The following is a 24,599-nucleotide window of genomic DNA, read 5'->3' as shown; positions in this document are numbered from 1 at the left end:
AACGTACATCACAGCCAGTAAAGAATGCTGCTACAGATATTTCTTTTTTTTTTTTTTTTTTTTTTTTAAATTTTTTTCAACGTTTTTTATTTATTTTGGGGACAGAGCATGAACGGGGGAGGGGCAGAGAGAGAGGGAGACACAGAATCGGAAACAGGCTCCAGGCTCCAAGCCATCAGCCCAGAGCCTGACGCGGGGCTCGAACTCACGGACCGCGAGATCGTGACCTGGCTGAAGTCGGACGCTTAACCGACTGCGCCACCCAGGCGCCCCTGCTACAGATATTTAAGATCTGTGTTTAGCTACCTTTGGCCAAAAAATTATCATCCTGAAAAACAAACACACTATGGACAGCATGTTTGTCCTAGAAGTACATGTTTTACAGTTGTTTATATCTGTAATAATTGAAGAGTCACCTTCAATAGTTGTTTTGAGAAGAAAATATTCTTCTGGAAGCAGTGGGTAGTGAATGAGGGGGGAAGTTGGTTAAAAACAAAAAATACTCAAAAAAGGAAAACAGCGTTCATCCCCTTTTAAGAGGTATTCAGATGAAAAATTGCTCGGCATGAGCTTGATCTATGTTTTTTGTGCTTATTAGTACTAATGAAGATGCATTAACCATATTCTCTTGATAATGCTCTAGCAGTTTCTTAGTACTTTTATCAACATATAAATTTTACAGCTGGCAGTATGGGAATTTGACTAGTACATTTTTGTTCATAAAAAAGGGTAACAACATTTTAACTTCTTCATATCTGTGAATTATGAATCTTGCCTTCAAACAAGCAAAACTAAAATGCAACAAGACATGGGATTGCATGCAGGCTGCTGAGTGAAATACAGTGCCAGAGGTGAATGCCTTCCTAATCCACAACTTACGAGTTCTTTTCATTTCCTTCATTTATTTTTCAATAAACATGTATTGAGTGCCTTCTCTGTTGCTAAGCTGTAGTGTCTGTAAATTGAGAATGCCGTACTTCATTAGGAAGCAGCGGGAAACTGGAAGTAAGTGGTGTATAATCACGATATATCCTTATCTCCATTAGGAAACGTTATTTTCAACAATTTTTGGAAGGGCATGAAATAGCTCAGTTCTTAAAGATAAAACTTGATACAAAAAGAACCATTTGAAAATTTTTTTCACATTTCGTTGAGTTGTAAATGAGCAACTCTTTCTCTTATAAAGCCGAATTCCAGGTTTTAAATATGATTTGTCCTAGCTCCAAAGTAATGTAAGTCTCCGATATGTAGCCCATAATATTAGCGAGTACCATTAAAGAAAAACTTGATGAAAGGAAGAAGCATAGTGTTCTCTTTTATTATAGGACTATGGATCAGTTCTATCTTAGAGCTGTATCTAGCAACGCCAAGGATACAGCTGTTCTATAAAATGTAGGAGAATTACTATGTAAGAGCTGTCAGGTAGATCTGAGAGAAGGAAATGATAGTAAAATTCAAGTTAAATCAAGTAAATGTATCCCTCAAACTTGATTTTCGATCTCCTACTTTTATGGAAAAAAGAAGCAAAATGTGAGAAAATAAGCTTCTACTAATGATTTGGGCAATAAAAATACAAACTTTGGTATTGTTGTGGAGTAGGACTACCTCCTGCAACTAAAATAATTTATAATCGTAACTGGTCTTCAAGATAATACCCCTGAGATACTTCAAGATTACGAATCATCTGGGAGGTTGTCATTCAGTTGACAAATGTTTACTTGGTGTCTTCTGTTTGCCAGATGGCTGTCACACAGGTGCTGGCAAACCATGGCAGCCGAGCGAGGAAGTGTATGAGAGGAGCGGCGGGTAAGGGGGTCAACCATTGACAAGGGTAGAATAAAATAAGAGTGAGCCTTCAGCTCTGCACTGTGGAGGTCATCCATGACTAGGAGGAGTAGTTTTTGCACATTGGCAAGGAGGCCACAACCAGACCTGAGTGGGCCTAGGACCGAAGAAGCAGAAGTAGCACATAAGACAGCTTTTTGAAAAAATATGTCATGAGGAAGGAGGAGAAGTGGGATGGTAACTAGGAAGAGATGAGGGTTCACAGGCTAAGTTAGCAAGGGCGCTTGTGTGAGCATGCACACGCGCGCGCGCGCGCACACACACACACACACACACACACACACCATGGTTGTATGCTAATGGGAATGCCACTACAGAGAAGGAGAAAATGATTCAGGAGAGGAAGGTGCAAGGGCAACGATCTCAGAAGGTCAGAGGATGGAATCCAGAGCACAGTGAGAGAGGCTGGCCATCGCTAGGAGCCGGGACTCTTCACTGTAGAGGTGGAAAGACTTCGGCTACCTGGACGTGCAGCTCCCTTTTAACAAATATTTTTAAAGCACCTGTTATACGCTAGGCAACAGCAGCATAGCAGACAGACCAGAACCCCTTATCTTCGTGAAGCTTGCGTTCGAATGGGGATTGGAGGAGATGGACAAATAATAACCCATCAAATAGAATATGTAGTGCCATCAGGAAAAGTGAAGCGGGGCAGTGGGGAAGGAGGATGTGGAGAGCCGGGATGGTCGGGGTGGTGAGGGCAACTTGCAATTCTCAGGAACTGGGCGATTCTGTACAGCTTTTATTGAATTTACTTTGTGACTCTCAGACACGTTTATTTTTCAAAATCAGATTAAATGTGGCCTAATACCCACATGCCAGGGCTTGTGGGAAATCTGCTGTCGGCTTCATTTCAAGCCTTCTATCCAAGGCTTGCTGAGCCCTGGACGTCTCCTTTAGAGTCCTTATCACAGGCTTTAACCATGCTTTTTTTATGCGATTATTTAATATATTTCTTCCCTACTACACTGAAAACTCCAGGAAGGGAACTACGTCTGCTGTGGATAACTGCATCCCCAGAACTGAGCACAGTGTTAGCACAAAATAGGCCCCATTTGTTGAATGAATGAATGAATGAATGAATGAACGAACAGTAAAAAGACTATTTTCCATAAGCCACCTCAAAGAACCTTATTGTTGTATTATTTTGTGATCACTTTTACGTTTTCACTTTCGCTTTGTGTAGCTGTTCCAGTAAATGGCCTTTTTCAAGCAGGTAAGATGTGTTTTTATACCAATTGGAATATGTGACATAGAGTTGTCCTCTAATTTAAGTAATGTTTCTCCACCTAATTTTTTTTCTACAGGGCCAACGTCAAAGGTGCTCCCCTGAATATAAATAAGGTCTCTAATAGCCTGATAAATTTTGGAAGAAAGTTGATTTCTCCAGCAATGGCCCCAGGCAGTGCGGGTGGCCCTGTACCAGCGGGCAGTAGTGGAGGCTCCTCCACTGCTGTGCCTCCCACCAGGACCCTGGCAGAGGTCCCCAGGCATCCCCTGCAGCAGCAGCAGCAGCAGCAGCAGCAGCAGCAGCAGCAGCAGCGACTGATGAAATCGGAAAGCATGCCAGTGCAATTGAACAAAGGTAAGGAAACAATCGTAATAAATCGAACGAAACGCTCACAGTGTAGCCTGGGATTTCCTCACCTGCCTGTGAGGAACCAACTTCCTAGAGATAGAAATTAATGCAAAACCTAATTTTTAAAAATCTGTTAGATTCGTTTTTTTTTTCAGTTGGAATATCAGATCCTGTATCGTTTTTAATAAGACCATTTTATGAAGTAATTTGTTAAGGTACTTCTTTAGCATCTATATCCTAGGATACTTGCATTCGAGTCCTCTGGATGCCCGTAGAGTATGGCACAGACTATCACAACACAGAACTTGAAAGCAGTTGATGCGATCTCTGCTAACGTGTAATGGTGTATAGTCTGAAATGGGACGTTCCAAGAGCATGGGCTTCACTGGTCGTAGCATCCATCCGCGCAGCCGGTTTGAAGAAAGCATGCTGCCCCTAGGCTTGTGGTTGCTCATCCAGCTGCTTTACCCATGAGCAATATGAACTGTACCCTTACGGGGAAGGCTAAACAGAATCTCTAGCAGCCAAAGTCAGTCTGTGAGTCCAGGCCCTACAATTTAGAGCCTTAGAATGCTAGAGCAGAGGAGACCTGGGAGACCACCTCATCCAAAGCTCTCATTTGGCGAGCAGGGCCGCTGCTTGTGCTGCTACGAGTGAGGGGCGCTCTTGCCACCCAGCCTCAAGTAAGTGTGTGGTCTGTTTCCGGGCTTTTCTGGTGCTTCGTCTCCTGCATGTATTTAACTCGTAGGAGAGCCCTTCAGGTTCCTACTCAGAACCTTTATGCTCTTATTTTCCACTCTTTTCAGAGACCTATATATTAAGTGCCCCTGTTCACAGCAGATTAGAAACAGCTGCATTTATTTTTAGTGGTGGGACTCTGCTGTCTATACTATAGAAGCAAGAAATAGGAACATGATGGCAGAAAATCTACAGAATTCAATCCTAAGACCTCACAAAGCACAGAGCCTGTGGCCATTCAGTTGTCAGGGCACAAATATCCTGACCCATGCCTCATTCACATCTTAAAGGGACCCTTGTTCTAGCCGTGTTCGATGACCGGTGTTGACAGCAACCACAGTAATATTGAATCAGTTAGAAGACCTTAAACCATGTTCCCATACACTCTATTTAAGAAGATTGCATCTAAAATTGTTAAAAATTTTAAATTCTTGGCATTTAAGCTGGCAGACTTAAGTGGACTTTATTCCCCAATGGCACAAAAATAACGAGTATTGAATTCACTAACGAGTGTGTGCATGTTTATTCTTCCGTCAGTTACAGGGTATTATCTACCATTGCCTATATGAAGTATTAGACTTTGTATAGTTAGTATATAAGTTTCTGTTAGAATATTGAGTTTGCCTTACACAGGAATGTCTCGTGTAAAACTACATTCTTTTCTTTTCAATGTAGAGTTGTCACACATGATTGAAAGAAAAGAAGACTTCAAATCATTAACACATTGTAAATGTATTTTAATGCCAGGAGACATGCCCACTTTCAGAATGGAAATGAATGTTATTTTCAATATTTCTTAATTGTACTGTTTTATTGTTCTAACCAAATATGATTTCAGTATTGCTTTGATAACAAGCCATAGTCAGTAGTAATTCTAACTGATGGCAGGCAAATGAGTCAGAGAATCTCTTAATGCTGTAGCTTAAATCTTTAGAGGAACCAAGCCAAATGACTACAGAAATATAAAGTTGTATCTCTAAGGAAATGTCAAGTATTAATATCACAGTAAGTGAGAAGGAGGCGCACGAGGATGGAACGACTGATGAAAACGAAGTCCCCAGTTAGAAGGAGACAACAGAGCACTTAAGCAAAGTACTTGGAACATGAGTATCACTAGGGCATTTTATAACTGATCCCCGTGCTGAAAGAACGTCTCCTTGTGTGGCAGCTCTTCTTTTTCTTTCTGGTTCATTCTCCTCGTGTCAATCACGAAAAGCTTGTCTACCTTCCTCTTAAAGATAAACATTTCTGCAAATGTCCCTCCCTGCATAAGGATTTGAATGAAACGGAGTAAAAGGCGAAGAGAACAGTTGATCCAAGTAGAAACCAGCTAGGTTGCTGCTCCCTCTCACTGACTTGCCCATGAAATGAACCGTAAGCACAGTCCTGAAGCCTTCTGACCATGTCTCCTCGCCCTGAAATAAGAGGTGTGGACTGCTCCCTGGGGAGCCTCCCAGCTCCAAACATCTGTAAAGATACACTTGGTAACGCTACAAGGAAAAAATACGTCTCCAGCATTCATTCGTTCTTTATGCTGGTGTTTCCCACAAGTATCCCGCTGTGCTGTGACAGTGACAGATCTGCAGCTGTGTCACCTGGTCCCAGAGATTGGTGAGCACAGTACATAGCCTGTCAGGAGGCTTGCGTTGGAATACGGCTTCTTACTATCTCAGAACAGAGTCACCTACTTAGGGCCTTTGAGGAGAGAGAATGTAATAGCCTTTGTAGTGTTCTCTGCCGGAAAATTTGAAAGTTGCTTTGAATAATGGCTGTTAGTAAAGATGAAAATGCTTGTGGTTTTCGTAGGTTAGTTAACTCTCGAATGTTTATGCTTCCGTAGGATGAGAGTTGTATGGAAAACCCAAAATTCATGTATGTGTTGCTGGGAACGCAAAGTGCGGTTTGTGTATGTGTTGGGAGTCGGGTCGTGAAAGAAAGAAGAGGGGGCGCAGATATTCCTCCACTACTTTCTGGTGATATTTAATACTAAAATGAGTTTTCAGTCTCTAAATTATACACTAATAGGTAATCCAGAAGCAGCAGAGAAAAGTGGGTAACAGGCACAGAACTGAAAATCTCCTTCAAATAAACAGAAGATAGGCATGCCATTTATCAGTGAACAGAGAGGTAACTGTATTATGAAAATTCAGGACCTGATAAGTTCCGTTGAAAGCTGGTTTGGAGCGTGTACCCATTTATAGATTTTATTTCAGTTACAGGAGATATAGATACACATATATAAATGCATGTACTGTTAATGGATGGGATGATAGGATTACAACCCAGTAATTTGCAGATAAGCTGGCTGTGCTGTCAATTATAATTGTAGCAAGTGGTCAAAACACTTGAGGGTATGTTATATAATTCCAAAATTGATTTGCTATTATATGAAAGGTACAGGGCAAGCAAGTCTATTAATCCTGCATTATCAAACCTGGAAACTACAGTGTCTTTGTAGAAGACTTGGATTTTAGTTTATGAATTTCACAGTAACTTAGACCTTCAGATGCTGATACAGCCAGAGGATTAATTCTGTTGACAGTGACTGTGCCTAATGTTGAACTTGGCCAGGAAGGAAGAAATCAGAGAACCGAAAAGTCTTCCTTCTAAATGGGAGTGTACCTCAAGTTCTTCACAGAATTTCCTGTTCTCCTTTTCCTTTCTCTCCTGTACTTTTAGAATGCACACCCTCTTTCCCCATTTCCTTTGTCTATTTTTTGAAGTTGAACGCTTCTTTATTTTAAGCATTTACCATAGGTCCAATTTGTGAATGAAATCTCGCCTATCATAAGTATATCAAGTTTAAAGGGTGTGCAGTTCACAGATTTATTTTTACATGTTGACATTTATAAGTACATGTGGTAGCTTATGAAATCTTTTCAATACTTAACTATGAAATTAGAACTTGTTTAGGTATTTATCTTATCACTGTAGAAACTGGTGTCAAGTTTAGTTAAAAATAATTTCTCTCTGTTGTAGGAGGAAATGCGTTTCAAAAAAATGCCTGCTTTGTAATAAATGCATATTTACTTTTGGATAAAGAATTTTTTTTAAGAAAGAAAATATGAAACCACATTACTATTTGTAGCATAATTAAACCTGCTCAGAAAAATCATTTGATTTCTCAAGTTTCTTATGTTTTAGACTAATAGAAACTTGTTTTTTTCTTGAAGAAAAATATTCACAGAAACCTTTTAGGAAATACTTTTAAAAAATTAATTCCTTTAAAAACTATTTTATATTAATTTTTCTAAGATTGTATTTTGTTTTACTGTACCTTTAGTAATTAGGTTGATAAAAGTATTACATTAAGTATGAACAAAAGTAAACTTGATTTTTTTTCCTTTTTATGAAATCTAATTATTTTTTCTTATGAAATCCAGGCGATGTAGTTACAGGAAGCGATGCTCAGGTTTCTGTTCCTGTCCAGACTCTAACTGACCTCCAAGGTACAGTTACCATGGCAACATAGTATATCTTTTTGCCTGCAGTATTATCATTGCCTTCTCCAAAATTCCATTTTTCTTTTTGCCCACCCTCCATTCATACTGTTGATCAGTTCACTACCATTGTTCAGCCGCTGAGTGGCACTGTTGTTTAGAACAAGAGTCCCCTCTCATGTCATACCTTGGTGATGCCAAATCTGGCTGTGATGTGGTTTTTATGAAGTTTACACCAGCCTCTTTTCTTGCCAAATATGGTCACTCTATATTTTGTGGTTATTTTAACACTACACTTTATTTGGAAGCTCACACTGAGGTTTTTTTGTTTGTTTGTTTGGTTTTTTTTATTTCATAGGTGCTCTATGGCAGTATTTGACAAATCAGTTCTCAGATTACATGACTTAAATGCTGTTTTTATGCATATTATCATATGTACTAGCCAGAAATATTTACTATATTTTGCCTAAAAGAATTACAACTTAATTTTGAAATAAGTTTTTAAGTACAGGCTTTGTATTATGAATCATATTAACAGTGCAAGAAATCTCCGTATATAATTGGCAATGATTTAAAATAAAAAGATCACATTTAAATACCATAACCGCTTGTTCAAAATCTGTATTTCAGGAATACAGAAATAATAGCAATTCACATTTATCACCTCCTATGGAATTTTAAATTAAATGTATAAATATTAAAGTTGCTGCATTAATCTTTTATTATATAATCTTTTACATAAAATGTGCTGTAGAGAGGATTTCTGTATTAAGTGGAAGCCTAAGCTAATCTTAAGAATCTTCCATTCAAATTCAGATTGAAAAGATAGCAGTATTAATTAAAATTCATAATCACATCTTCCTAAATTTAAAATATCCACATAATATAGTCATGCTCCTAGTATCAAAATGCTGTTCTAATAATGATATGTCTTCATAATATCTGTGCTTTTTTATAAATTTACAAAAAACAATATATTGTGATTAGGAGAATGAGTGGTGTATTGGCTTCTTTGAAAAATGTTGTGGCAAAAGAAGGATGAGATCTTACTTCTATATAGTTCTGTTTCACAAGTACAGTTTCTGGCTGTATTCAGGTAATTAAACCCTGACCTTTAAGGGCTTTTTCAACTTGGTGATTCCATGAAGAGCTGCTGTTTATCTTTCTTAGTGTCTAAGTGATCCATATTAGAAAGGGGTGCAGTAGCAAGGACAAAAAAGGGGTGCAGATAATCTCCAGATTATTTCTCTTAAGCTTTGTCATTTACTGTACTTAAATGAATATTACTGTGATCATCTGATATGGTGAGAATTCACAGGACTTCAATTGATTTCCTAAAATTAAAATCTGACCTCCCCCAGGCAACATTTAAAAAAAAAAAATTTAATGTCTATTTATTTTTGAGAGAGAGAGAGAGACAGAGACAGAGTGTGAGCAGGGGAGAGGGAGAGAGAGAGAGAGAGAGAGAGAGAGAGAGAGAGAGAGAGAGACAGACGGAGATGGAGGCACAGAATCCGAAGCAGGCTCCAGGCTCTGAGCTGTCAGCACAGAACACGACTTGGGGCTCAAACTCACAAGCTGTGAGACCATAACCTGATCCAAAGTTGGGCGCTTTAACCGACTGAGCCACCCAGGCACCCCTGGCAACTTTTTAACAAGTGTTTTGGTATCCCAAATTTAGTTTGGTCACTTTTTAAGTTAGTTTACTGCAGAGTAGATCCTTGGCTGTGGAATCTCAATTTATACCTATGGAAAGAGAAAGATGAAGGCTGTCTGACTTACTCTGATTTCTGCTTCTATGCTATTGCTCAATCTATTTTTTCCTACAGGCCAGAGCCACAAGAACAGTTTGCATTTTTAATAGAATCTTGCAGAGGGAGGTTATATCATTTTGTTCAGATCACTTGTGTTATATAGGTAGAATCATCTTATTCATTTATTCACCAACTATTCACTGAGTGCTTACTATGTGCCCAAACTCTGTTCTCATTGTTCTCTTGGCTTTCCTGCTTTTTTTTTTATTTACATGGTTGCTTGGGCATCAGCCTGTGCATTAGATAACCCAGGCAAGCCTACACAGTCAGGAACCAGCTCTTTTCTGGATACCCAGTTCAGAATTCCTCCTGCCTACCATACTATGACAGAGATTGTATCAGTCTGAAAGGGAAGGCTCCAGCTACTTTATGAGACACGGAGCCCAAATAATAAAAAGCTTTCAGTATGTCATGATGATAGTGACAATGATGATAAGAAAATAAGACTAACCTGCCCTGATTTGGAGAAGTCACTTTGTGTTTTCCTCAACATACTTCCTGCACAGTGTCAAAAAGCAAGGGGAAGTAAAAGTCAACCAAAATAGTTACCGGGGGCAACAAAAAAACTTTCTAACAATCTATGCTTAATAGGATCAGTAATATTAGAAGTTGAAGAACTTCATCAGAGGGGCCACACCCATTATACTCTCCTATATAATGTTTTCAGAGTAGATATACTTGTAAGGGAAATGAAACTATCATTTTGACGTTCCCAAGTATGTTTTTTCAAATGGAGTAAGTTTTAAGAAATGAAGTAAATAACAGCACTTTCAGTGATTCTTTGATTATGTTTTTTCATGAGATCTTATATTTGTATCTTTGCCTTTAAACACGCAATTATATGTGTTCTATTTAATTTTTTTTTTTTTTTTTTTTTTGGAGAAAAACTGACTATAAAATGAAATCCCACAATTTAAGTCAATAAATAGTTTTTGGAAAATTGTTGGGAAGTTCCATTTTATATCTCTCAGTATGGGTTGTACTCATAAAAAAATGTGCCATGGGAGAATTTGTTTTTGAAGACTTAAAGAATTTCTTGGAAATTAGATTTGGAAATTGCCCGGCTGCCCCAGAAACTTTTCAAGAGATATTTAGGAACCGCAGAGCTTTAAAATAGGAGTACACACACAAACACACACATGCTTACAGAGCTTACTTCCAAAGAAAATTTAGAATTTCCAACCAAAGTATACAAGTATTGTCACTTAATGGATCATTAGGGAAAAAATTTAGATTTCTTAAGTTACTGCCATAACCATTTAAAAAAAATTTTAATGTTTATTTTTAAGGGTGAGAGAGAGACAGAGTGCGAGCAGAGAAGGGGCAGAGAGAGAAGGAGACACAGAACCCAAAGCAGGGTTCCAGGCTCTAAGCTATCAGCACAGAGCCCAGTGCAGGGCTCACACCTACCAACCATGAGATCATGACCTGAGCCCAAGTCGGACGCTTAACCAACTGAGCCACCCAGCACCATTTTTAATGTTTATACTTGTGTGTACATATTTATGTTGCAGATACAAATATATATACATACGTACATCCACACATAGATATCACTGTATAACATTGATCAGGTTGTTTTTAAAAAGGAGGGGGGGAGGTCAAAAATCTCCCTGCCCAGATAACCACTGTTGACATTCTTAAGGTAAATCTAAAACACATACAACATTTGATCATCCCAATTAATTAAAATCATTAAATGGGCGAAAAAAAAAACCACCTCTCTCTTTACTCCTCCCACTGGTTTCTGCCAACCCATTTCCCTAAGGGTAATCACTTAATTTTTTTATAATTCCTTCTAGGAAAAAAATAGATTTTAAACTGAGGAGTAACGTGCAAGTCACATTAGCGCAGTACCAGCTCACATGTCGGGAGAGGACTCCCCTCTGGACCTTCAAGAACAAAGAACTAAAACAAATGCCCTAGTGCAACAAATTGGTAGAACAAAGAAAAGAGAGGCCGAATTAATTAGAATAGGACACAGTAACGATGGGACAAAGAACGCCTACTCACAGGAGCGAGAGGAGAGACTGAGAAGCCAAAAGCTATCCTCGTGAATGACCCTATGTTGGCCACTGTGCTTGTTGTTGAGAAATGGTAGTCGTGAAGCAGGACAAGCAGTTCCATTATGTTCTGGATAATCACTCTAAGAAGACAGAGAAACACAATACGTAAAACAAATCTGGGGAAGCATCAATTAGCTAGAAAATGCATTTTTGTGGAAAACTTATTCCCAAAAGACATTGAATAAATGACTTTTTGGACTGAGAACAAGGACAGAATTTGCCATTTACTTTCAAAAAACCTCATTCCATTTGTCTTTAATCTTAGGTCACATGTGCGACAGTGCCCCCCGCACAGCCTTATTGGCAGGGGATGGGCCGGCAGACTGGTACAACTCTCCCAGCATGGGCTCTCGAGTTGGGTCCAGGTTTGAATTCTGCCTCCACCACTGCCTTGCTGGATGATCTAGGGAGGTCACTTAACCTGTTATCTGAGAAGAAAGGAAAAGAACAGCTGCTTCTGGGCTGGTTGTGGGAAGTTACCACCGTACCTGTGCTCCGTAAGGACTCAACGGGTGCTGCCTGCTCAGGTGGCAGTGATGAGGGAGCACTGTTATGTGTTTTGTTTTGTTTTGTTTTGTATTGTTTTGTTTTCCAAATACCTCTGGTTTTCAGAATCAAGTTCTGAAAGAGCCAACTCAACTCCTCTATCTTTTCTTTTTTTAATAATTATTTCTGGGGTGTCTGGGTGGCTCATTTGGTTAAACATCTGACTTCGGCTCAGGTCCTAATCACAGTTTGTGAGTTTGAGGTCCGCCATCAGGCTCTGTGCTGACAGCTCAGAGCCTAGAACCTGCTTTGGATTCTGTGTCTCCCTCTCTCTCTGCCCCGCACCCCCCTCAAAACTAAAGAGACATTTAAAAAAAATTTTTTTAATAATTACTTCTGACATTCTATAACCACATGTTTGCATGTAGGCACTGGATCCAACAGTGCTTAGACTCTGTGGTCAGACTAGAGCAGGTCTGTTTCCAGGGGTTTCATTTACAACCTTCCATTCACTCTCCTGTGACACCAAGATGTATGTTTTTAACGCATAAACATCAGCCCTCTTGCTGTCTGTCACTCAAGTCTGTGAGGTGACAAAATATTACCAGAGAGGGGACACATGCCTCTCGTTTTCTCCTGGGTCATTGAACAAAGTCAAGGCCACAGCACTTTTTCCCTTTTTGCTCTTCTGAGCTGTGCCACCCCACCAGTGACCTCCCCCACCCCAGATTTCCTAGCTTTCTGAACATGTTACCTTTGGAGGTCCTGTGTCTAGCTCCTCCAGCTGGTCTCAGGTTCTTGCCTGTCCATTTAGGAATATACCCCAGCCCCTGTTCCTATTTTCCATTGACTTGAATGAGAGAAAAATCACAAAAATATTATTCATGGGACATAGTAGGAGCTTAATAAATACTTTCTCCCCTTTCCCCTTTCTTCCTTCCCAGCCATTCTGTAGTCAGGGCTCCTCGTGATGCCTTTGAAGCTCATTCAGTCAGCCTGGGCTCTTGACAAATAACCTCCACTGATAGGTAGCACATGGGACACAAAACTTTTATTGAATGTTTCAGAGAGGAAAAAAGAATGAAGGACAGATTTCATATGCCTGGACACAGCCACAGCTAGTCCAGATAACACCTTAGTGCCCTTTAGAAAAAGCTACCCCTTCTGTACAGATGCAGCTCACACCAGGGCACCCATCTTAGCAAGCAGAACAGTAGAGCGGGGCCTGGATTCCCGCTGTCCCACTAGGCAGTCTCAGGTGTGGCGGATGTGGCAGTCCTCGGCTCAGCTAGGTCGCCAAAGTCTGTGGGAGGTGCCGCTAAAGTGAGAATAGTCCTAAGGGGAGAGGACTAGCCAATCTGCAGCCCACAGTAACTGCATATGAAACTACCTGCTTTAGATTTGGAAGTCACCACTATGCTAGTAATGCTTTATGTCTGCTGAAAACTTAGCATATCGCCTGGTATCCTAAGCCACCCTGAGCCTTTTATACCCATTACCCACTTGGGCTACAAAGCATGTGTGAAGTAGATGTCTCACTTATAGATGAGAAGCATGGCTAATGGAGGGGCAGTGAATTGTTGACTCAGCTAGATACCCGCTGGGCTTAGACTCCAGCTTAGGTGTGTCAGACCCAGCAGGTACTGGTTTGAGGAATTCTGCCTTGTAAACATCTCTCAAATCTACCACCACAGCCTTAGGTTCTGCCCTCGTAATCTCATGTGTGGGCAGGCGCAGGAGATGCCTTGCTCAACCAAGCTCCTCTAATCCTCATGCTGCTTTCTTCCTTAAAATCTGCAGTAACTCTCATCATCTACTGACAAGGTAAGGGCCAGACCCTTCAGCATGAGAACAAAATGCTTTTTCTGATCTACCTGGCCCTGTTTAGATCCTCACCTTCCCTCGCTCCTCCCTCCCCACTATGGCTGGATGACCAAGAGGGAAAATAAGCTCACATGTAGGGTACCAGCAGCTTTTAGGAAGAACTTCCTTGATTCTCTCCTTTTCCCAGAAAACCATTGAAATCGTCATCAAGTGCAAAGGAAGCACTCTGTTGGACTAGTCTTATTTTCCACTGGTATTGGTGTCATTTTCAGTTACGTATAGAGGGCAGGAAGCTCCAGAGGATTCAGGCAAGCTCTGATTGAGCTAGACGTCCCCAGTAGCATTTACCAGTTGCCTTCACAAATACCGTGTTCTCTGCTAAAAACGACCCACCCCAGCCACTGAGGCCACCGCCACCACCACCGCCGCCACCCTCTCTTCAGGCGTGAAGACAGAGCACACACTTCTGATTGCCTGAGACAGGCTCGGTTGCTCTCTCTTTTGTGCTTCCAGAGTACTGTTGTTTACACTTCCGTGTTTGCTTTTCTCACCTAGGATTGTAGGTTAGTTAGTGTACATAGAGGTGTGTATTTCCCTGGTACTGCTATTGGAGCTCTCTGAGAGCTCCTGTTGTGGTCATCCCTCATCCTTAGTGCTGGACAGAGTTTCTGCAGACATTCCATCTGATCCATCCGCACGGGGCTTGTTCCCTGGTGTTTGGTTATGAATGAAGAATATGTGCATGCCTGAGGTGGCCTAAGAATTTGGTCTTTATTTGGCATAATATTTAAAAATGCCTACAATCTAAAACAATTCTAAGTAACTGTCGTGAGTCAGAATTTCTGAGAAATAAACTATGAGACAAAGATTTATGGGTAGGAAGCTTTAGGCGGGGCTGGAGGGAGGGGGGTGCTGTCAAGATCAGTATCTGGGGAGCGAAAGGAGCAGCAGTGAGCTGAGGAGGAGTGGAAATGCTTTGCAGTCATGGCTGGAACCTCTGGGACCCTCTGGGACTGGGCTGTCCCTTCAGAATAGTCTGCCTTGAGGCAAGAGGGCCAGCCTTTATCCTCTATCACCCCACCCAGTCCCTAGATTGGAGCTAATCCCAGGGGAGGGTACATGACCTTAGAGCAGCTGTCTTCAGCTGAGGGCCACTTCCAGAGAAGAACTCGTAAGAACCCTCATCAGTCAACACTCCCCATGGCTGGGGAATAGTGCCTTGGTCCCGCAGGGGGCTTGGGCGGGGCACCACAGCAGTATACTTAAGAATGTGCCTCCAAGAATAGGCTTTAAGTTTCAGTGCAGCAGAAGAAATTGTTAACGTTGTTCCTATCAGTTAAAAACTTGAAAAGGTTTATAGAGGGCTTCAGAACCGCTGTGCAGCTTACGGGTGGGCTAGAAGCCCGTTGAGAATCCTGGCAACTTGCCTCGGGAGCTGTCCAGGTGAGGCCTGGGTGATGGAGTGGCTCATCCATTTGCCCGGTGTGCCAGCCCAGTGTTGTCATGTTCTGTGTGTGCAGGGCATGAGGAGGACAGAGAAGTGTAATAGTCCTTTCTTCTATCTCAAGGCAAGACTACTTCTGGTGCCTAGGCTTTTCCTTCAGATCTCCAGATGAAGTGCTCCATCCTTTGGGAACATGTTCTAGTGACTCCATTTTCTTAAGGTCTAAATGTTTACGTTCCCAAAGGGGATGAAAATGTTAGTAAGCTAATTTCTGTAATTAAGGGGAAATCGTGCAGGGATTTTCTGTGAGATATAGGCCAGTTAGTACTTTATCCATACTATCACTAACTTGGAATTTGATAATTCAGAGATACATTCTAAGAGGAGTTGACCTTAGGGTTATCTCTGAGAAGGTCATTTGCCAAGCAGAGTGATAGCTGCTGGGGATCACAGGTGTCCCCACTGTAGTGTAAGGAAAGGTCTAGAAAGAGGCCCTGTGAGCCAGCACCTTATCCCATTTTTCAGATGCTTCTACCGTAGGTGGGGGCTGGCCACATATCTGTTCAGCAATTAGTGAAGAGGCTCTTTTGAAAAACTGCTGAAGGATTTATATTTTTTAATATTAATATAATACGTAATATAATCATTTCTGGTGTCTGTCACTAAGGGTGATTCCTTTAATGAGGGAAAATCTAATTATCTAACCTGTCATTTCTCAAAATGAGATCTTTTTGCTGTTTTTTTTTTTTTTTTTGATGTGTGCAACACTTAGACAATTATAGCATAAATTACATGTGGAAAAGTATGGAGGCACTTCATTGTTTTTTACAAATTGGCAGCTTTTCTGCTACATAAAATGAGTGCATTTTAACAACTCCTCGGTGTCCTTATGTTGACAGTGCGAACAAAGATGTACGATAATTGATCCTTTGTTAAAGGCAGTGAATAAAGTAGCTTTAATGAAAAAGTCTAGTGATTCATTATCGCCTCTTAATTTTTCTTACAGGACAGAGTTCTAAAACCATCAGCTCATCCCCGAGCACTGAAAGTTTGCCTGGAGGAAGGGAATTCACTGGCTCCCCACCTTCATCTGCTACTAAAAAGGATTCCTTTTTTAGCAACATCTCCCGTTCCCGCTCACACAGCAAAACTATGGGCAGAAAAGAATCTGTAAGTATTTAAGGACAGTTTTTCTTTTATCCTTCATTTTCCTGTAGAGTGCTGTGTTTATTAAAACTTGTTTAGGGCTGAGTTCTAAAAAGCTCTTCACATGACTACAAACTAAAATTAATACTTTCATCAAATTATTTTAATTTTATGATTATCACTTAGTAATATTTTAAGGCCATGGCCTGCATTCCACTAGGAGAGAAAAAGTAGCATCAGTTTAAAATAAGTGGAATCCCAAATCTGCCCTTTCTTCCTCTGCAAATGCTTTTTTGTCAAAGCCTAGGTTTTTTTTTTCTAGAACGTATCAAATAGCATTATACCAAAAAATAGATGAAGACACTTATAAAACAAACCAAGATGGATTTTTTTCAGTTTTATTTCTTGAGAAGTAAAATTAATTATTTTACCTCTTGTTTTGAAAAGTTATACAAATTACATTTAAATGATGGCATGTTGATAGCTGCTCTCGAAGGTCCTTTGTATACGTTGTTCAGGACATATCTAAAGCATATCGACCACTTTAAAAATCTGGTTGTGTCTGAAAAGATTTTTTTTTAATTTCTTTACATTCAATTTTGAGAGACAGAGACAGAGCACAAGCGGGGGAGGGGCAGAGAGAGAGAGAGAGAGAGAGAGAGAGAGAGAGAGAGAGAGACAGAATCCAAAGCAGGCTCCTCCAGGCTCCAAGCCGTCAGCACAGAGCCTGACACGGGGCTCAAACCCACAAACCGCGATATCATCACCTGAGCCAAAGTGGGACGCTTCATCGACTGAGCCACCCAGGCTCCCTTCGTTGTGTCTGAAAAATTTTTTCAGCCAACTTCACAAAAAAATAAAACATTTAGCCACATCTTAGAAGTAGTTCGACACTTAATATTCTACTGTGAAGAATCCATCTGCCTACTGGAGCAGGAGGCATGTGTAAGATCTTACAGACAAGGATCTAGCTGTTGCTGAGAGAGCTTTAAATTAGAAGAAAAATAAAACAACAAAACTTTAAAACCCTTGAGGGATAATTATGATACATAGACCAGATAACAGTATGATGTCTGTCTGGACGGCTGTGTATGACTTTAGGCAAGACACTCAAATCCCTGGTACTTCAGCCACCTCATCTGCAGATCAAACAACACACCTTGCTCCCCACAGAGAGGAGTTCACTACTCGGTCTCTTGGGGTCCCTTCACCGTGTAAGAACTGCGATTCTCCAACTTGTAGAAGAGCAGAGTGGAGCTCTCACTGAAAGATGGCAGCTGTAATACAAGCAGTTGGCTCTGCTCTCTCCTGGCCTCACTTCAAGGACAGTTAGGGCCGGTAAAAGTAAACCCTCAAGGAAGAAGAAATCAAGAGAAAAGGTAACAGCAACAAACACTTGGTACTTGTGAAGCAGATGTTAAGTGCTAACTAACTTAGCAGCCTAAGAAAGCTGACCACTAAGTCAGCAGTAGGTAAAAGCCAAGAAGCAACTCGATTTACATTGTAAAGTCCTCTGGAAGCTTAGGAACTAGAAATGGAGTGAAGTTGGGACTTGCTCTTCCAGAAACAGAGGGATGGATGAAATAGGTGATAGGGGTTAAAGAGTACACTTGTGACGAGCACCGGGTGATGTATGGAATTGTTGAATCACTGTATTGTATACCTGAAACCAATGTAACAGTGTATGTTAACTATACTAGAATCAAAAGGAAAAAAAAGCCGCTGTTGCCGCCGCCGTCTTCTTCTCCTCCTCCTCCTCCTCCTCCTCCTCCTCCTCCTCCTTCTCCTTCTCCTCCTTCTTCTTCTTCTTTTCCTCCTCCTTCTCCGGTGAGCAGGCAGAGAGAGAGAGAGAGAGAGAGAGAGAGAGAGAGAGAATATCTTAAAAAGGCTCCAAACTCAGCACGGAGCCTATCACAGGGCTCAACCTCCCAGGGCTTGGCCTTAGACTCTGAGCTCATGACCTGAGCCACAACAGGAGTCAGATCCTTAACTGACTGAGCCACCCAGGTGCCCCCAAATTATAAATTTTTAAAAACACACAAATTACTGACTTTAGGTTCTCCAGGTAAACAACCAGTTCACTTTACAGTGAACCCAACCTCCACAGCCCTGCCCAAACACAGCGCTTTCTTTTAGCTTTTAGTTCACACTGTACATGAGCATGACAGTCAGCGATCACTAGATACTTGAGAGCATGTGACAGTTAAAGACAGGCAAAAACAAATAGAAGAAAGCAACTGGGAGAAAAGTGTTTATTCAGGAGAAGAATGCTTCGGGAAAAAAAAAGAAGGAAACAAAATATTCAGAGGATAACAACAAAAGCTATTAGAAATCAAAATATGATATCTGAAACGTAAGGCTCAGTAGAAGAGTTGGAACTGATAAAATTGAGGAAATCTCCCAAGAAAATGGAGTACAAGACAGAAATGGAAAGAGATAAAAGAAGAAATATTAGAGAACCAACCTCAGAAGTTCAAAATCTGAAAAATAGAAGTTCCAGACAACAGAGAAAATGAAGGAGATAATAAAAAAATACAGTTAATTAAATGTTCCACTAATGAAAGACCAGAGTTTTCAGATCAAAAAAATCCATAGACTCATATGAGGACTTTAAGAGACAAAACAGATGAACATAAGGGAAGGGAAACCAAAATAATATAAAAACAGGGAGGAGTACAAAACAGAAGAGACTCATAAATGGAGAACAAACTGAGGGTTACCGGAGGGGTTGTGGGAGGGGGGATGGGCTAAAGGGGTAAGGGGCACGAAGGAATCTACTCCTGAAATCATTGTTGCACTATATGCTAATTTGGATGTAAATTTTAAAAAATAAAAAATAAAACAAGTTAATAAAAAAAAAAAATCCATAGAAAGTCCCACACAAGTAAAAAGAAACCCACAGCCAGACACATCACTGAAGAAGTTCAGAACTCTGAGAACAAAGAACTCTGAGAACAAAGAGATATCCTCCAAACTTGGAGAGTTGAGGGAAAAGAAAGATTTCCAACAAAGGATCAGGAATTAGAATAACTACAAATTGCTCACAGCAACACCAGCAAGGCAGTGGAGGAATACCTTTAAAGTTCTGAGAGAAAATTACTTCCAGCCTCGATCCAATACCTAGCCAAACTAATTAAACGTGAGATTAGAATTAAGCTACTTTCACATGTTCAAGATTCAAAAAATTTATCCTCATGCACCCATTCTCAGAATCCACTGGGGGATGTGCTTACAGAAATGAGGACATACACTGAGAACAAGGAAACAGAGTGTCCAGAGCAAGACAAAAAGATTCCTCAGAATGATAATATTAGGAGATCCCAAGATTACGTATAGCACGGCTAGTTAGCAGGTCGAGAGAACAGCAGCTAACCCAGGTTGGGGCAAGTCAGAAGGTTCAGAAAGTTTTCTCCAAAAAGATGATATATTTGGGAAACAACTAATGTATTTGAACAAATTAAAAGATTTAAACTAGGGGTGAATTGGGGTTTGACTTAATAACTTTATAAAAACAAAGCCATTAAAACACAGGACAGTGGTGCCTGGTGGCTCAGTCAGTTGACTGACTTGGGCTCAGGTCATGATTTCATGGTTCATGAGTTCGAGCCCCATATCAGGCTCACGGCTGGTCAGTTCAGAGCCTGCTTCGGATCATCCATCCCCCTTTCTCTCTGCCCCTGTCCCGCTCCCGCTCTCGCTCGCTCTCTCTCTCAAACATTCATAAATATTAAAAACACACACATGGGACAAATTGTAACTCCAAAGGAAAACAGAGTGTCAGAAAAAGGAAGAAAGGTTACGATAAACCTTGTAACTGAGCCATGACTAAAATTTACATAGACATGATAATGAAAGCCTAGTGACTACAGAGCTAATCAAAATCATGATAAAATTGGTTAGTAGACCTAAACAAATCATTTTCTTCCTTAGTGGAAAATACTGTCCAGAAAAATCAAGAGACGGCAATATAAACTAGAGATACCGAGATAAAAAAAAAAAAAAATGGGTAAAAGAATTGAAAGTGGTTCCTTCTGGAGCAGGAAGTGGAGGGTGGGGCTGTGTGAACTGTTTTTCGTAACAGGCCTTCTCGAACCATTTGACTTTTCAAGGTGTTACATATATAACTTAGATTAAAAATAATAACTAAGAATCACAACAAAAACAGAACGTATTGGCATAATAAATTAGAAGAGATATCCGCCTGTACAGAGAACATGTCTATGAAGAAGCGGAATAAGGAATAACAAATGAAAAAGGCATATGGAGACACGTTCCATTTGCACTCTGTCACAGTTTGGTGGCATATGGATTAGTCGACAACACCAATTAATTACTTTTCTTTATGGTGATAACTGTAACTTAAAACTGAGACGTCAGACAAAAATAGAACTAGAGTAAGTCTCACTCTTTACATAGACCTGTTATGAACCAAAAGCAGAATGTAAAATTATTATTCAAAATTCAATATATTTTCTAACTTGTGGGAAGTAAGTAGGCAGGAATTTTCAAGAGAAAGCCCCTGATTTTTCAAGTAATAGATTATCTTATTATTTTATGAAATAATGTAGTCCGTGCTCTTTGCCAGGTCACACTATCTGCCCCCCCCCTTCTAAGGTGCCTGATAGGATCGTACCTCCTTGTCAGAGCCACGTGACTGGTTCTATCCTGGGAGTTGTTAATGAAAATGACATGTGCGTATTGCCACTACTGGATCTTCCTCAGCCCCCTCCTTTGCCCAGCCAAGCCTTGGTAGACGTGAAGTATGAGTGAGAAATAACTTTTGTTGATGTATGCTGAGACTGTTGCTTATCATAGCCTAACTGTACACAGGTGGAAAATGCTCAGGCCCATAGCTAGGACTCGTCCTCCCATGGGAGCCACGTACCGCCTTTGCCACTGGTGGCACCAGAGCTTATGACTGGACACCTGTCATCCCTTGAGCCTATATTGCTTTCATTTTCAGCCCAGCTTAGGGTAATATAGGGACATTCTGTGTCTTCAGAAAAGTTCAAGATTGCTTTTCGTTAACATCGTCAGCATCAGTTTCTCACATAAGCAAGTAGCCAGAAATGGAAGCAAAGATATGTCTTGCTGTGGCTCCCCAGTGCCTTAAACTATATGTACCTTGCAGATTTCAAGACTCCGTTGATCTTTTAAAGTGGCCCAGGATCAAGAAATTGTTGATGTCACTTAACAAAAGGTTAAAATGGCAGTTGAAAACAGACATTAAAACAAAATAATCTAGTAGGAGCTATCAACCTAAGTGTGGCGAAAGCTGCTTATAATGGTTCTAACGTAATTGAGAGATGATCTTCAAAATCAGTATGTGTGATTTATTTTGGATAAGCATCATATATTAGGTCATAGAACTTATGTCTTCTCAGTATTGTCTTTTTATATATCATATAAAGCCTTTCTGTAATCCACAGGCTGGCTCTCTTCTTTAGATGAAGATGTATCATACTTATTACTGTTAATGCCCCTGATTTGGCCATATCGTAGAATACACAACTCAGCTAAATCTTTAAAGAGGTAACAAATTAAGCTTTATGTCGTATATTTTTGAAAGATATCATTATACTTCCTCTCTGAAATGTGAACAAACTAGTAGGAAGTTTTAAACATTTACCTTTGCTTCATTATCAGTAGTAGTGTTGTTTTGAGAATTAGTATTTATTCATGAACCATCTTCCCTCTGCTTTGTTTCCCAAAAGAGCCTTTAGGGCCCACCTAATTCAAACCATGGTTTCCAGCAAGCTCTCATTTTTTAGTCTTGAAAACAGAACTGAAAATTTTGATACTTTTAATTTTCCATGATAATGTAAATGACATCCAATACTTAGTTTTCTAGAAATCTATTTTAGTTGGGTCATTCATCTGACTGTTAAGTAATTTTTTTTACTTGTTTTAGCACTGTTAGTCATGTTCCACAATTGTTGCCAAATCATTTTCCAAGAATATCTTTGCTAACATTCAAGAATAGGGAAAATACTGAACATAAGAAAAACTCTAAAATGGATTTGTAACTTCTAATGCTTAAGCACATCAGCCAAGTAAAACATTTTTTTTAAGTTCCTGATGAACTGCAAGACATTCTGCTATGCTTTTTGATAATTACATACATACCAGTCTCCAAAGATCTAAAGTTATCATCCATGGTTCCGAATCCTCTCTAAACTACAGGAAATCAAAATTGTCTGAGCTAGAAATCCCTGCATAAAACAGGATGTGTAACAAAGTATGCACCACCTGCGAGCTCCCGGCACTGCTGAGGGTGCTCATCCCGTGTCTTTGTGACCCCTGCATGGACTCCTCATTGCCCTTTGGTAGTGTGAACATATGCCATGGTCATACTAATATAATTATTTTTGTAATATTCATTGATCTATTCTTTATGATAAACGAATAACACGAAGTGTCAGATGAACGAAAACTAATTTGAAAGTAGACTCATGTTTACGTCTGGAAGTATACACAACCTGAACGTTACCTAATCTACTTCAGGTTATGTTCTAGGAATGGAAAGCTAAGACGTATCTGTATAAGAAATGTCAGAGAGTAGTAGTCTCAGCGAGGGTGCTTAGGGTAAAATTAGGGCAGAGGGGAACACATCAAAAGTTAAGTAATAATTAAACTAAATAAGAATTTAACTTATCAATATGAGAGACGTTATATGGTTTGATATCAAATAAGCAGTAAAGATCATAAATAATATGGATTCAGAAGATAGGCCATCATGGGGTTTGTTGTTGTTGTTGTTGTTGTTGTTGTTGTTGTTGTTTTGATCCAGACAGGCTTCACATGAGAGATCAGACTTGAACCACAAACATATTTCTTCTTCTATTAAATGCAACCATTGTTTTCTCTTATGAAAATCCAACAACTTCCTAGGACCAGATAGTGGTGGTGGAGATTGAGTAGGCAGTCAACAATGTCTGCTGTGGGTGTTTTCTTCTCCCCCACAGCCTCTGGCAGAATGTAAAATGGTTGGGATTATATCAATTTGCTTGTAAAAATGAAAGAAATCATTATCTCAAATGAGGAAATTTGTTGCTTATTATTTCAAATAACAAGAGTCCCGAGATAGGCAGGTCTAGAATTGGATAATTCAGCTGTTCATTGACATCACCAACTTTCATTTTACCATCCTCAGTGAGGCTTTGTCCTCACGTCACGCCCATCATGTTCTCAAGAGGGCTGTCATAAGCCTAGTATATATCCTGCCATGCCCCCTGCCCCTAGCACACACGACATCTTCTAGAAAAGTCTACTTGGAAGCTCCCCAGCAGGCTTTCCTCCCAACTCAATGGTTGGCCAGACTGAAATCCCATGCCTACTCCTAAACCAGTCTCTGGTACGGGGAAGCTTTAGAGAAGTCCATGACCATGTGGAAAGGTGGTAGAAGGATAAAACAGTTACATGGACAAATAATCCCTAAAGTATAAATTGCCAAAGTATTTTCTCTGATCCTTCCCTGAAGCATTTGCCCTTGATGAGAGCCAGTTCTGTTGTGTCAGTGATGTTTCACTGGTGGGTTTTTAGGCAGCTTGAGTTAGATTGGTAGTGAGAAGAGAGAAACTGAGCAATAGCATTCCCAGGAGGCCAGAATTTTCCTAGTTATCAGATTTTCTCTTCAGCCAGTGATGTATACTTCCTAAGAACATGTATTATGTGGAAAGTATTGATTGTAACAGATTTCTTTGTTGGCTTTCTGGGTGGAATTGAAAGCTGGCATCTAGAGTATGTCTAATTATAGAATTGTTTCAATTAATAAATATACATTTGTAATCTCTCATTGTTTAATCAATAATACTGATAACTGGATTAAAATACAGTCCCATTTAAAATACATTCCCATTTAATAATAGTCTATTGAAATGAATACATGCGAAATGAATTTAGGCATCAGCAGTTTTTCTAGCTTCTGAGGAATTATAATCTAAGGCGAAAATGAGCTCAGATATTTGAAGCACGGCATTTAGTTACTCATTAGGTGGTATATGAACCTTGTTCACAATCTTTCTGCAGTGCACCAGCTCAAGGTCAGGGAAAGCGGACCATATATCTTTGCGGGAGTGTTCTTTCCTCCTGCGTCCATCTTTTTGCCTTACCCCAAACACCTAATTCCATTTCCAAGAAATGTGAGCATCAAAGGGAGCATCATAAAGAGCTCTCTGTGGTCAACAGCTTATAGGGTGAGCATTTTAATTTAGCTTA

At 40.1% G+C, this 24,599-nt stretch overlaps 1 protein-coding gene across 9 annotated transcripts in view; it reads left to right on the top strand.

Annotated features, from left to right (window-relative positions):
- The window catches only part of TBC1D5 (TBC1 domain family member 5), a 535,872-nt gene that overhangs the window by 462,359 nt on the left and 48,914 nt on the right, over positions 1-24,599 (top strand). For 7 of the 9 annotated variants that reach the window (XM_078432387.2, XM_078432389.2, XM_078432388.2 and 4 more), the window contains 3 exons: positions 3,153-3,430; positions 7,546-7,611; positions 16,243-16,406. In XM_078432387.2, coding sequence (XP_078288513.2) covers positions 3,153-3,430; positions 7,546-7,611; positions 16,243-16,406 — 508 coding nt within the window. The remainder of the gene's footprint in view (positions 1-3,152; positions 3,431-7,545; positions 7,612-16,242; positions 16,407-24,599) is intronic. The other 2 variants (XM_078432393.2, XM_078432394.2) reach the window with 1 other exon arrangement.

The sequence above is a fragment of the Panthera onca genome, chromosome C2, assembly GCF_046562875.1.
Source record: "Panthera onca isolate mPanOnc1 chromosome C2, mPanOnc1 haplotype 2, whole genome shotgun sequence".
Classification (NCBI taxonomy): domain Eukaryota; kingdom Metazoa; phylum Chordata; class Mammalia; order Carnivora; family Felidae; genus Panthera; species Panthera onca.
The sequence above is the reverse complement of the archived record's forward strand: the minus strand, read 5'-3'. Positions and strand labels throughout refer to the sequence as shown.